We start from the raw sequence: 13,984 nt of genomic DNA, 5'->3' as shown, positions 1-13,984 counted from the left end.
ATTTTTGAGACAACTGCAGGAATTCCATAATATACTTCTACCCTAATTTGCTGAATAAGTACTGAATAATGGGATTTATCTATTTATTGATGTTTGGGTATGACAGATACTAAATCAAGCATAAATAAACTATCTGGAGGCCATATTGCTGATATATACTAGTCTTCCTTCCATACATGTTTTTAATGATTTTGACCATATTTGTGTCATAATTTAACTGCTTTATACATGTATCACTCTGGAGCACTGTAGCTGGAGAGCACTGCTGCATAAAATTCGCCTACAATACAAATACAAATTATACAAAATTATACAAATTATTAAATACAAATTATTTAGGGAAGCACAGTGCAGGCAGTGTGAATGCTTTCCCTTCCCCCCTTATCGTTGTTTCTCTGTGTAAATCTTGAACTCCCTTTTCTCTTGCATCACGTATGTATGTACAGCAGTGGTGTTATCTTCCCACATCCCAGGAAGACTTGTCATGGTTGGCCATCCGTCCTTCATACTCCTCTTCCCCTGTGCAACCTTTAGCGGAGAGCTGTAGGAGTTGCGGCAAGGTGATGGTAATGATATTTATAGGGGATGTCCTAACAGAAGACAGCTCACAACTTTGATCCTGCCACGAATAAAGAAAGACTGCAGGCACTGGGAGAACATCCCCTGAGGAATGTCCTCAAAGGCTGTTATTCTTCGGCTTCTCAGCAAAGGAAGTTCTGATTACATGGCAGGCAAATAGCACTGCTGCTGCTTCTCCCCGCCACCTACCCCCACAGAGTCTGTGTACAAAATGTCATTGAGTTTTAAAAACAGGAAGGCTTTTTCCTTGTGTAATCAGAAGGCAAGAGGTACTACTAATACAGCTCTGTTAATGTTTCTAAACTTTTTTTTGGAAGGTTCTATTTCGAGAACTGTTTTTAATATGTCCCAGATTTAGTTGTATGTTTCCAGAAGGTATGCCCTGTATTCAGGGGAGGTGGTGGTGGTGGTGGTGTTTAAGAAACAAACAAACAAAAAACACACACGCCAAAAAAAAAAAAAAAAAAAAAAGCTGCACCTTCAAAGAAACTTTTGAATTTGTTTTAAAATTCCTTCTTCAATTACTATACCTTAAATATGTATTGCAATTTCCTGTCTCACAATCTACATGTAGGATTTTTATTAACATTGATGGTTGTGAATGCAGACGCTGTATGCATGGAACTTAAATTCAGGAAATACGTCTGACAGTTCATGAGTCTATTGAGATTACTAATATACAGATAATAGAGTAATAGATTCACTGTATTTGTATAAAAGTGTAATTTCCATATGCATATCTAAAAGAAATTTCCAACTTATCCTGATATATTGAAGAAAGAACCCAAAGTCTACAAGAATATTTCTTTTACAGAAAAAAAGAAAAAAAGGTCAAATTGTATTTATTTTAAAAGGATGCGGGAACTTGGAACTTATAATCAGTATGCCCACCCTTCAGCAAGTAGTCAATAAGTATGGTGCTCAGACCTGTTGACTTCAGGTAACCTGACACGTAAAGGATATTTTAACTTTATTTTTATCTTTTTTTTTACAGGTATTTGACAGAGTCTTATGGTACTGGCCAAGACATTGATGATAGAATTGTAGAAGGTATTATATTTTGTTTTAATTCAGTTTAAGGTTCCAACTTGATATTCTTATTTTATTTTATTTTCAAATTTGATATGTCAAACAATATCAGCTAGGATGAAAATACTATCCGAGTTCCTAGGACATAACGTACCTTGATCCCAAAGTCTTAAAATATATTTTTTTATTTATGATTTCCTTTACTTTTATTTAATAAGGTGTCATACAGTACTCGATCTTGACTTTGAGTTGAACTTCACACGTGTACACTGGATTTTATGTTGTATGAATCTGCAAGGAGAATATAATATTCTCATTAATACCTCTTACTACCAGGAAGATATAATTCCTCTTTCTCAGCAGAATGTTTATCGTTTATCTCTTTTTCATTGCGTCTATCTTTATAATAGGTTCCCAAACAAGGTTAGAAGAGAGTGTTTTGTTTGTTTTTGGTCAATTGGTTGAGCATTTTTAATGGTGCATGGAATTCCTAATTAACCAGAAAATAACTTTTTGAGAAAGCATAAATATCTCAAAACCCAAACAACCACTCTAAAAATCTGTCAGTCTGTAGGTCCTACTAGATTTATTTCAGGATTTTATTACTCTTATTTTTTCCTAACCAAAATTTTTTACTTTTGCTTTAAATATTCCTGTTTACATATTTGAGCCATTGATTATTCAAGAGCAGTACTGCAGGCTTTAATCTCTTGTTGCTGAGGGTTTGCTTAAATCAATTTCTCAGTGCTAAAGGAACACAGAAAGAGGCCAAGAGTTGGATAATGCCTGATGCCGTATGCCATAAAATTAATTGGTGCTTCTAGGTATTATGATTAAAGTGTTTTTGTTTTGTTTTTAAATTTAAAATGGCATCCAGTGCATGAATTTTGAAGTTTTTTAAGCACAATTTTAATGAGCATGCTTACAAGATCTGTATTAATAGAGGATCCTTTAACCTATCTGAAGGGCCTCTTGCAATTTCTTTTTATTCTAAACAATTCTTCAAAACTATTAATATTACGTAAAGTGTTTGGATACCTGAACAAAGGTGTCTTAATAAGACAGCTATGAAAGTCACACTTGCATTTTCATAAGCTTTAAGTATGAAAAAATGAAAACCTAGCCAAAACAAAAACGATAATGCTGATGCCTCACTAAATAATGCATTACCATCCCTAATTTATCCAACCACTGCAGTTATTCCTTCATATAAAAATTTAATTTTTATAGGAGCAAACTTGTAGATGGTTGTCAGTGGAGGTTTAAATCTGAGTTTCTGCTCACTTAGTTTCCAATTAATGTGTTTTAGTTATAAGCATCAAAATACTTTGCAGATACTTTCCTTGGTTTATTGTTAGTGCAATTCAGAAAATTGTTTTTCTTTGGTCTTCGGAGGTAGCAAAATGCATTCTTTCATAAGCCTTGTGTTTCATTACTACTAAACCTTTTCAAACTGCCTAAGCTATGCATGATTTATATAAATATAAAACATACATTAGATTGCTGCCGCTCTTTCTGTATGGGTGCTTTAAGGTGCTTGAGAACTGCAGCCAGTAAAACAAAAAATAACTCATTCACTTAATTGAGCTAATACGAAAGGGCATTTTTAAGTTGTTTTTGAAATCAACACCCTTTTCTAATACGTATTTTTATTCCCTAATCAATCTAACATGCAGCATGCATGACATTTAAGTGGCATTTTTGTCTGTGGGATAAGTGGGTAGTTTAGGTTTTATGAATAACAACTCATTGGGAAATGTCAAATTGTGTATTGTATCATAGAGTTATGTATTGGTTATTTACCTGCTTGCTGTAGAAGAACGTCACTGAATCATTTCTGGTAATTGTCTCTGAATTTCTTACAGTATCGATTCAAGTATTTTGTAGCGTTATTTATTTAAGCACTTCATTGTAAATTCCATCACAGTATATCCAGTACAATTTGCAAAATTAGTTATTCCTGATAGTTAATACTTCTCCTTCAATTTTCAAACGTTATTCCTAATAAGGTCAGTGAATCATTGATATGTATTTAATCTCTCTTTCATTTTGGTAGTTTATTGATCAAATTTCAATGCTTCCTTTTTATTATTATTATTTTTTAAACAGCAAATCCACTACTGGAAGCCTTTGGAAATGCAAAGACTATTCGCAACAACAATAGTAGTCGTTTTGGGAAATTTGTGGAAATTCACTTCAATGAAAAGGTACTGGAATTTTGATACAGATACGAGTGTCGATTTTCACCATGAAGTGGAAATGTTAGATTGGAAGAAGGCTAAATAGACTTACCTATCTTGCATCAAATACCTACTGTCCTTGATTGCCACATTTGATTATCACCTTGAAAGTAAAGCTAACGACACAGTACTGTGTCATTACTGGAAAATGGTGGGTCAAGTCAATGGGAAAATTGCTTCCATCTGTAGCTAAAGAATAAAAATTGTTCCCTTCATTACAAGAAGGGGGAAAAGGCACATCTAAAGAATAACTTAATTGCTCTTAAGTATTTATGCATTTCTTTAATGTACAAATAAGCATGATTTGCATATAATATATCAACAGATATAAATCTATTTTAATGCTTTAATACTTTGTATTAATTACTGATATTTTTATTTATTGGTATGAAGTTTTGGTACCTTGCATCAATATTTTGTATGTAACAGAAAGCATGGAACATTTTTTCTTGGTCAGAAATATTACTCATTATGTAGCATTTGAAATTTTTCTTTGGATATATTTTAGCTTCCATAGCTTATATATTTGCATATAGAATTGCTGCTCATGAGTGTGAAGTAGGCCCCTGTAGGTTCAATGCCTGGGAAAAGTTATAGTGAAGGTAACAGCTTCTTTTTTAGGATTTATATATATATTAGATAAAGATACATGTTAATCTTTGGAGCTGCACCTGTTGAAAGAGCCAGGTCAGACAATTATAAATTGATGAACTCTGAATCTCAAGTAAACTAAAAACATTCAGATAATGAGAAAAATATTTCTTCTTCCTAGAACTCCGTGGTTGGTGGATTTGTATCACATTATCTTCTGGAGAAATCTAGGATCTGTGTGCAAGGCAAAGAAGAGAGGAATTACCATATCTTTTACAGGCTTTGTGCTGGTGCTCCAGAAGACATTAGGGAAAAACTGTATCTAAGTTCTCCTGACAGCTTTAGGGTGAGTATTGGAGTCAGTGTTTGTAAAGCTTTTCATTATTGCCATACATTGATTTCTCTCGTAGATCTTATTAAAATACCTGTTACCTTTGACAAACTCTTTTCTGTTACACAATTCAGAAAATAATTTATTTTCTTAAATCTATTTGATCTAGAGATCTATAGGCTCTCTGCCATATTATCTTTATTGGAAGATTTCCTGTACTTGCCTTGTGTTTTTAAAATTGAAGAATCTTTGCTTTTTCCAAAAAATACTCTTGCATACCCAGCTGCTAGTAATTTTGTTATGATCTCTTCTTGAGGTGTAAAGTGTAAATTTTTTGACTGTGATCCAACTATTCTGTGGGTAACCCATTATAAAATCTGGAAAACTGCATTTATTTCTTCCTTTTCCAGCTGTGCATTTAGGAGGACCTGGGAATTTTGTCCTGCAATTCTGTCCTTTATTTTTACCTCACACTTTGTACCAGGGATCAAACTGCAGTGACAGGGTGGTTGTGCAGTCTGTATGCTTTTATATCACTTTTCTTTCCTACACTGTTGCATCTTGTGCCTATCTTTCTCTACTGTCTAGATTTGTCATTAGTACTTCTCCAGTTCTGAGTTTCTCGCATTCCTCTCTTCATCTGACAGAAGTCTGTGTTGTTCTTCAACCCTCCAGGTTACATGATGAGACTTGACACTCCCTTAGGCTGAAAGCTTACACTTTTATCTCCATTTGACCTGAAGCCCATGCTCAACGTTTCCTGCCAGGATTATTACTTCTGTTCATTAAGCATGCTTCTGTTTCTTAAGTTTTATATCTGCTAATTTATTCTTTCTCTAGAACTACTTTTTTTTTTTTTCCTGAGTTCTGGCTATCTTTCATCAACCTGTTACTGCTCCAGTCACTCAAGCCATGGAGTAGCCAATAAAATATGAATACAGTCAGTGTTGAATATAATACTGTTAACCATACATAAATGAAAATGAAGTCAAAATAAACTGGGAGGAAATAAGACGTGAATTATTGTACATCTTTAAAAATGTTAGCTTAATGTTCAGTGGCAGGGAAAAAGCAGAGTAGGCTTTTAGGAATTACTAGAAAAGTAAATGAGAGTGAAATGGTGTGTCATACTATTATATTTGTAAATAGGGTGCAGAGTTTTATCATCTCAGCTCAAAAAGAAATAGTAAAATACCGGGGTGAAATGCAGGTCACGGCCAAAGATAAAGCACTGGATAGTATGGACCTTTTAATTCAATATAGTGCGGCTCTTCTTATGACTCCTGATTTGTTTACTGCCTTCTCTTCTTCTCCTCATGCTTTATTTTTGACATTTTTTCCCTTTTGTGAGATCATGTGGTTTTGCCTGATAACCCTGATTGCGTGTTATGTTTCCAGTAGAAATCCCACAAGCAGGCTGGCTTTCCGTGCTACCATTAAGCTCTTGCATTCTTTTCCTCCCATCTTTTCCACTAAACAGTTCTACTACTGCAATTTAACTTTTTAACTTTTTTCTGCTTTCCTTCTTTCTCCCCCATTTCCCTTGCTTCAGATTTCACTGAATTGTTTTCAAAAACAATTGACAAATGATGCAATTTCCTATTGCTTTCTTGTCCTTCTTGCCAGTCAAAATCTTCTCTTTACTTTGCTTTCTATATTTGTGTGAGTTACTCCAACCCTATTTCCCTTATTTTAAATTGTCTTTTAATTCTCAGTTTTCCACACCTCTCTTGTTGCAGTGTTGTGGTTTAACAGGGTAGGCAGCTCAGCACCACACAGCTGCTTGCTCTCTCTCCCCAGCTGCGACGGGGGAAAGAATCGGGGAGGTGAAAGTGCAAGAACTCACGGGCTGAGATAAAGACAGTTTACTAGGCAAAGCAAAAGCTGCACGTGCAAGCAAAGTAGGGAATCCATTTGCTATCTTCCATCGGCAGGCAGGAGCTCAGCCGCTTCCAGGACAGCAGGGCTCATCACGGGTAGACGTTCCTTGGTAAGATAAATGCCATCACTCCCAGTGGTCCCCCCTTCCTCTTTCTTTACTCCAGTTTTATTGCTGAGCACTACGCCACCTGGTGTGGACCATCCCTTTGGCCAGCCTGGGCCAGCTGCCCTGCCTGTGTCCCCTCCCAGCTCCTGGGGCACCCCCAGCCTCACGGGCAGGGCAGCATGAGGAGAGGAAAGTCCTTGGCTCTGTAGGCAGTTCTCTGCAACAACTAAAACAGCTTTGTGTTATCACCACTATTTTCATCACAAGTCCAAAACATAGCATCATACAAACATCTACAAAGAAAATTATTTCTATCCCAGCCAGAACCATGGCATGCAGTTATCGTATTTTTTTCTTGCTGAACTAATACAGTTGTACAACTTTTTTCTTATTATTTTCCTGGTTGTTCTTTTCCTTTCCTATCAAAGCAGGCTTCTGTTTTCCCACTTGGGGTCCTTCTAAGCCTTCTCTCATTTTAGACTGTCATCACCAATTTTGCTAGTAAGGTGAAGACTTCAGTCACTCATTCCTGCACTTTTATTATTCATACATGATTTATACATCTATGTGTATCAAAAGGATACATGTATCCTTTTGACAAACACACTTGAACTATAAGTATCTGCAAACATCATTTTGTGCTTTGTTGACTTGTGTTGATAAGAAAAACATTGGTAAATCAAATCCTACTGGTAGACACTTGTTAGTTGTTTGCTGGAGTTGTCTCATTTGTCTCCGTCTCTCCATTGTCTCTTGGTTTATGCCTGGCTTGGAATCTTGGTGACGCAGAACTCTGTGCATTTCTAAAGCACACAGAGCAAATTGCTGCCTAGGGCTTGTAAGGGTTTTGTAACGCCAGCCTGGAGAGCGCGTGGAATTACAGACATACTAACTGACTGTCATCTCTGTAGACTTCCTTTTTCTTAAGTGAGGTGAGGAGCACTGCTAACAAAGCATTATGCTACCGTGTTAAGTTTTTTTTTGTTGGCATTTTCCCACTACTTAATTTTCTCAATAAAACTTGTTGCACTGTGCTTATCTATTACTTTACCCTATATCTTCCACACTCATTTTCATCAGAATTTAGTAGAGGGCTAGAAGCTTTAAAGATACGACGTTCCTACTACTTTTGTACAAAGCAGTAGTTACCAAGGTGAGACCTGTGTTAGCTGTGGGCACGGCAGTTGCACACCAGTCACTGAACAGGTTGCTGCTGCCTTTTCAGCCGGCCAGGTCTGTGCCTGCATGCTGATGAGCTGGGTGCAGAGCTGCAGTTCTGTACAGTACAGACTGTGCATTTCTCCATTAGTATCCAGATGATCTTGCTCCCTAAAAGCCAAAGCTTTCTTCTTTACTGTCCAACTATTACATGCAGTATTCTTTTGTATGTTTTAAATCTAAAATCTCGAGCAGTTTTTCAAAGATGTGTTTTTATTGCATAGTCACTGCTCCATTAAAAATTATTTCTTGCAGCTCCTGGATTGTTAATTCTATAGCTGGATATGTCATGTGCTCACTGTTGGGATTTTTTTCATCAAAAGCTCTGCTCATGATCTCTGCTTATGACATTCAATTGCAGATGTCAAAATTATAACCTGCTTAAAATCAGGCTGGTGCAGTGCAGTACTGAACGACACAATTGCCGGCACAGAAGGTACTCGCTGTGCCTGTTGCATTTACAAAGAGCTTACAGTGACACCTGCCTTGTCAGCTGTCTTATGATTTTTTGGACTCCTGCTGTAAGGATTATTTTTTCTGTGCTCTTCACTCATTTGCTGCATCAGGTTTTTGTCATGAAATGTGGCTCTGAGTAATAATTCATGTTTCACTTTTTTACCACATTATTTCTTGACTACGTACCTGTCTTGTTCAAATTACTGAGGAAAGACAGTCTATCAAGCTTCTAACCATAGATGGAGATATTTTGCTAACTAGCATTTGGTGTTTGATAAATGTTTAGATATCAATGTTAATGTTTTGGAGGCCTGTCAAGAAAAACTTTCAGGAAAAGATTTTATTCTCAGATAAGTTGTTTAGAAAAATCCATCCCTAGGGCTGCAGTTTTACATTTGTTCTATTTTGCCACTTGTGGCTTTTAGCTTATCAAGCCAAAGTCCAAGTTAGACACAGCGAGGGCCTTAAGACTCAAGTGTGTTTTGCTCAGTGCTTGGTTTCTCTTAACTATATGAACTTGAAAATAGGACCCTCTCAGATCTAAGGCAGTTCTCATTTTTCACAGAAGTGAAATGACATTAAAAGACAAAGGGTAACAATGCTCTGTTCTTCTGCCAATTCCCCTGCCTGTCCTTGACTTAAGCGATCCCTTGTAAGCTCCTCCCTGTGTTTGGCTGTCTCAGCGTTGGCCGTGCCTGCTCTGGGCACTCGAACCAAGACAACTGCATTGGCTTCATCTGCCTGAACTGTCTGAATTTCAGCAGTGCCGATGGGGGCTACCTCTCCCTTAGCTCGCACTAGGAAAGTGTGAATTTACGCGGCAAAATGGCTATAAGGAGTTGCAGATTTCTCTTCTCGACCCACCTCTGAACACAGCCACACAAAAACATGCAGTCCTGGTTGCTCATCTTTTGGGTTCCCCTGCAGGACTTTCCAGAGATTCAAAGTCGTAGGTAATTCTCTGCTGAACCTTGTTGGCCCACGTGGCTTTGACTGCACCACATGGCTTTGAAAGTAAACCTGCGCAGACAATAGCTGATGGATATGAGAAGCTGAATTTTTTTCACATTTTGGTTTCCATATGGTTTCCATTAAGGTTGCCTTACGTTTGGATACATATACATATATATAAATATATATATATTTTTTCATTTTGTATATAAATTTTAATCAAAGTGTGTAATTAACTGCATGCATTTAGTTGCAAACTTCTTTGTATGTGGGCAGACCAAGAAATCAGTTCAGTTCCTTTTGACAAAGAGCTCTTACCGTGATTTTGGACAGATTTCGTATTTTCAACTGAACAAATCAGAAAGGAAAAGTTGTTGATCCCATTTTACTGGAAATGTCAGTCTTCATGCTTGATCTGTTCCCTTTACTATACAATGTGAGATGGATATCAAAAGCCATATTCTGAATTAGGCTTTTGCTTGGACCAGATTATAAACTTTTAAGACTGTTTTTATTATGCTATGTCTCTGACTGCTTATAGAAATATATCACTCGTGAGGAAAAAAGCAATCACACAAGTACATTATAGATAGTACCACAGCTTCTTTGATCCTATCTCTCTCACCACCTCACAGCACTATCTAAGGCTTCTATATTGCAGAAAACACAAACAGTATTCTGAATTTTATCTGGTGTTATGTACAACTCGGTGGAGTAAAATTTGGTATTACAAATTGGCCATAAAATGTATTTTCTTGATTCCTGATTTTAGTTGTCTTTTATGTAGTGTAGTAAGTTTAGTAGAGCTAAACAAAGAAAAGATGGTGAGACTTAACAAATGAATATCCCATTTTGTCAAAACCTATTTCAGTTGTCAAAATTGAAAAGCTTTCAATAGAAGTTTGTTAAAGTTGCACTTCTCTCTTTTTTTTTTTTGATATTATGAAAAAATGTAAAAACTTTTTCAATGAATGAATTCTGAATACCTGTAGTATTGTGGTTATTATGTGATCGAAACAAGCCATGCAAAGCGAGCCTTAAATAATAGCATAAGTTTCTCTCACTTCGGTCTTTGTGTGCATTTTTTCTGTTTTTATTGTTGCAGTATTTAAATCGGGGCTGTACCAGGTACTTTGCTAATAAAGAAACAGACAAGCAGATTTTGCAAAATCGCAAGAGTCCTGAGGTATGTTTTGTATCTTCAGTTAGTTTGCATTAACTAATTCAGAGAGCATTGAAAATGATGACAGTTTTGCAATGTGGAATGAAATGTTCATGTTACACATCTTTATAGGTCTAAAAAGTTACTGTTAAGGGATTTGGAAATGAGTCCTAAAAATATATTTAAATGTGCATCTTAAAATTCTAAGTGGAACACTATAAAATTGTCTCCTTTTCATTCTTGTAATAATATAACACTTAACAATTCAGAATGTCTTTAGTGGGAAAAAAAAAAATCAAGACTTTTTGTCATTTTCTTTTTAAATTTTAATACTGTTAGGAATATGTGAGAAGCAGTAGTTTTCTTCCAAAGCTATTTTGACTGGATTGTTGAAGTGATGTTCCAAACTGTTTTCTAAAATATTAGCACAACTTTACAACTTTACTTCCAGAACAAGTAAATCTCCCTCCCTCTGAAATACGCCAGAAAGTGGCGTTTCCTGGAGGCAAGTGGAACTTCAGAACATTTTTTTTCTTCTTGTTCCATCTCCTGTCACATTTTTTAAAATAGCATTATCAGAATTTATATTCTTAAGCCTTTGAGCTTGTTTGCCTGAGGACACTTCAAGAAATTAATCTGAATTGATAGTATATCTGTATTGGAAGTTGTTTAAACACTTCATTATAATTCCACTCTAATCTCTAATAGAATTTTCATCTATTCATACCTAAAGGAAGAATTTTTCATTTGTATAGCTGGAAGATTTCTCTTTGCTTAAAGAAACCCTTCATACTTATGATTCAATAGCAGGGCAAGTTACATGAGGAATAATATTAAGACAAGTTGACTCAAGAGCTTCTCTCCTCCTATGATGATCTTTTACTTTTGAGAAATTGGGTTGGGGATTGTATGTAGCTTGTGCATAGTTGTGAAGGACAGAAGAGATCCTTCCTTTGCTCAGATCAGCATTGGAAAGTCCACTCCCAGTTTTCTGATGTTTATAATGTTATAATAGGATGCACATAATGCCAATTTCCTTGTCTTTAAGTTCTTTTCTGTAATCAGGGATGATGGAGAGCGAGGTACGGATGTATAGATACTTAACTCTTCGTGTATAGGCTAAGAGAGATTTAGGAGATTTTACCTCAGTTTGCCTAATTTGCCTTAAATGAAGATGTGTAGTGAAGTTGGCCATTTATGTAGGCATAAAGTATCAACATTCACTTATTCTTGCTACTCAAAGATGTGGTCACTGATGTGATTTACAATCTGGTGTTCTGTCATAAATATGTCTCTAAAGGGCTTAATTTGGCAGAAATGTTTCTCTAAAACTACAGCATGCTGAAAGAGTAATTCTGAAAATATGTTGGACATTAAATAGTGGAACGTATGCTGTAATACATTTATATTGCAGCCATGTCAATTTGAAGGAGCAATAGAGGTTCAAATTTCAATGAAGTAAAAATCTAATCTAGTCACTTAAACAGGAATACATTGTTCAGTTCAAATACATTGTTCATTTTTGAAAATCAGGTGTTAATATTTGCTTTGTCATTTAATGAAAAATATTGTTTATTTTAATAAAAATAGCTGGAATAGTCAATTAATACTTAAATTATTTTTGTGTTTTCCTTATCAGGAAGATGAGGTGATCATTTTACATAATTAAAACATGTAGTTTAATTTTATTGATGTGTTTAAATGTTGTGTGAAGTGAATTTTTCAGATGCATGTGGTGTTTTGTTTTGATAGAATTGTTAGCTTATTTGATGTTAATGAGGCTTCCACTTAAATGAGTAATTCTTAGCTGAAAACATTTTAAAGTAATTGTAAAAGCCTGCATCAATCTATGCATGTTCAGTTAGTCTTTTGATTGCATGCAGATGTTTCACTACTATTTATAACAGTTATTAAAATGACTTTTGATGTATTTAAAATAGGCAATTCTGTCAGCAAAATGTTAAATTGATATATTGTAACCTAGCTGCTATTCTTTTAGCCAGTAGAATATTGGCAAACAACTTTACTGTTTCTTTATCACCAGCAAATATTAACAAGCATATTCCTTTATGTAAGTCTGTCTGGATACTCATAGGGAATATGTTTCCAATTCTAATTTGTCCTGTACTCCTTTCCCATGACCTGTCAAAGCCATTCTGTTACCCTCTTTCAAGGACCTCCGTGGTCTTTCAATTGCTGGAGGCTAGAAATACTCCTTGGTATATGTACTTCTAAAGCTTCTTTAGCCAAACTTTTCCCTTTCCATTGCTGACCATCCTGTGCTCTCCTGTCCTAAGCTGTCAGACTCTCCAAGTTCTGCTTTCTGAAGGTAGGTTGCAGTCCTAAGGATCATGCTCTGAAATATAACCAAATTAAAACAAATCAAGATTCTTCCAAAGCCTGTATTGTGTGAAGAGCTCTAATCTCTTTATAATTAGTTTGAATATTGCATGCTTTTTAATGCTTTTTGTTATGCTATTATTGCCTGGAAATAAATGTTTACATTTATTTTTAAAATAACTTAGGGATCTTTTTGTTGTTTTTTCATCTTGTTGTTTTATAGTATCTTAAGGCAGGTTCCTTGAAGGACCCACTCTTAGATGATCACGGAGATTTCAACAGAATGTGCACAGCAATGAAGAAGATTGGACTGGATGATGCAGAAAAACTTGATCTTTTTAGAGTAGTGGCTGGTGTCCTTCATCTTGGAAATATTGATTTTGAGGAAGCTGGGAGCACTTCAGGTTAGAAGAAACAAATTGGTTTCTGTAAAAAATACTGAAAATGTCTCTTGATTATTACTTTTCATGTGAATTACTGCTTTAGAACACTCCCTTATATTGAAGGATAATTCAGCCTTTAATCGCCCCATTTTGAAGTCAAGCTTACTTGTTTTAAAGTTGTACACTTTATATGCTCTGAAAGCAAAAAGGCTCTCACTGAAATTGTTCAAGAAATTGTTAATGTGAATTTTGATATAAAGAGACGTCTTGTGTCCCAAAACTACTTGATTTTTAATAACAAAAAAATTGAACTTCTTGCTAATGTCATGAAAACATCTTGAAATTAGAAACTCCATCTGTAGTGAAAGGCAGTATGTTCTTTGGCTTCCCAAAATGTCATGTTAAGTATTTTCAAGAGATGAAGAAAAATTGCAATATTTTTTTTGGTGAATATAAACTTAATGATTTTAAGATGTTAGCTCACAAGAGGAGTTGGTACGAGTGTAGCTGGTACTTACTAGCAGAATGCCTGGGAAGGCTGGTGAAGGGGGAGTCAGTATTTTGGGAATAGTTGTTTTTGCCTTACTACTAAAATCAGCCTTTGTAAATTGAAGACTGTTGTCCATAGATTCCTAAAGAATTAAGAAACTCCTGGTCTGGACTTAGTACAAAGATGACTATAGGAGATAAAATAGCAATTCAGATCTTCATCTGTTG

General features: G+C 35.5%; 1 protein-coding gene across 8 annotated transcripts in view; it reads left to right on the top strand.

The window, feature by feature from the left end:
- Positions 1-13,984, top strand: part of MYO6 (myosin VI) — a 109,641-nt gene that overhangs the window by 42,512 nt on the left and 53,145 nt on the right. For 7 of the 8 annotated variants that reach the window (XM_072036260.1, XM_072036259.1, XM_072036258.1 and 4 more), the window contains exons 7-11: positions 1,574-1,629; positions 3,718-3,815; positions 4,621-4,785; positions 10,488-10,568; positions 13,108-13,288. In XM_072036260.1, coding sequence (XP_071892361.1) covers positions 1,574-1,629; positions 3,718-3,815; positions 4,621-4,785; positions 10,488-10,568; positions 13,108-13,288 — 581 coding nt within the window. The remainder of the gene's footprint in view (positions 1-1,573; positions 1,630-3,717; positions 3,816-4,620; positions 4,786-10,487; positions 10,569-13,107; positions 13,289-13,984) is intronic. The other variant, XM_072036257.1, reaches the window with a different exon arrangement.

Source organism: Anas platyrhynchos, chromosome 3 (genome assembly GCF_047663525.1).
Source record: "Anas platyrhynchos isolate ZD024472 breed Pekin duck chromosome 3, IASCAAS_PekinDuck_T2T, whole genome shotgun sequence".
Classification (NCBI taxonomy): Eukaryota; Metazoa; Chordata; class Aves; order Anseriformes; family Anatidae; genus Anas; species Anas platyrhynchos.
This window is presented reverse-complemented; position numbering and strand designations above follow the sequence as displayed.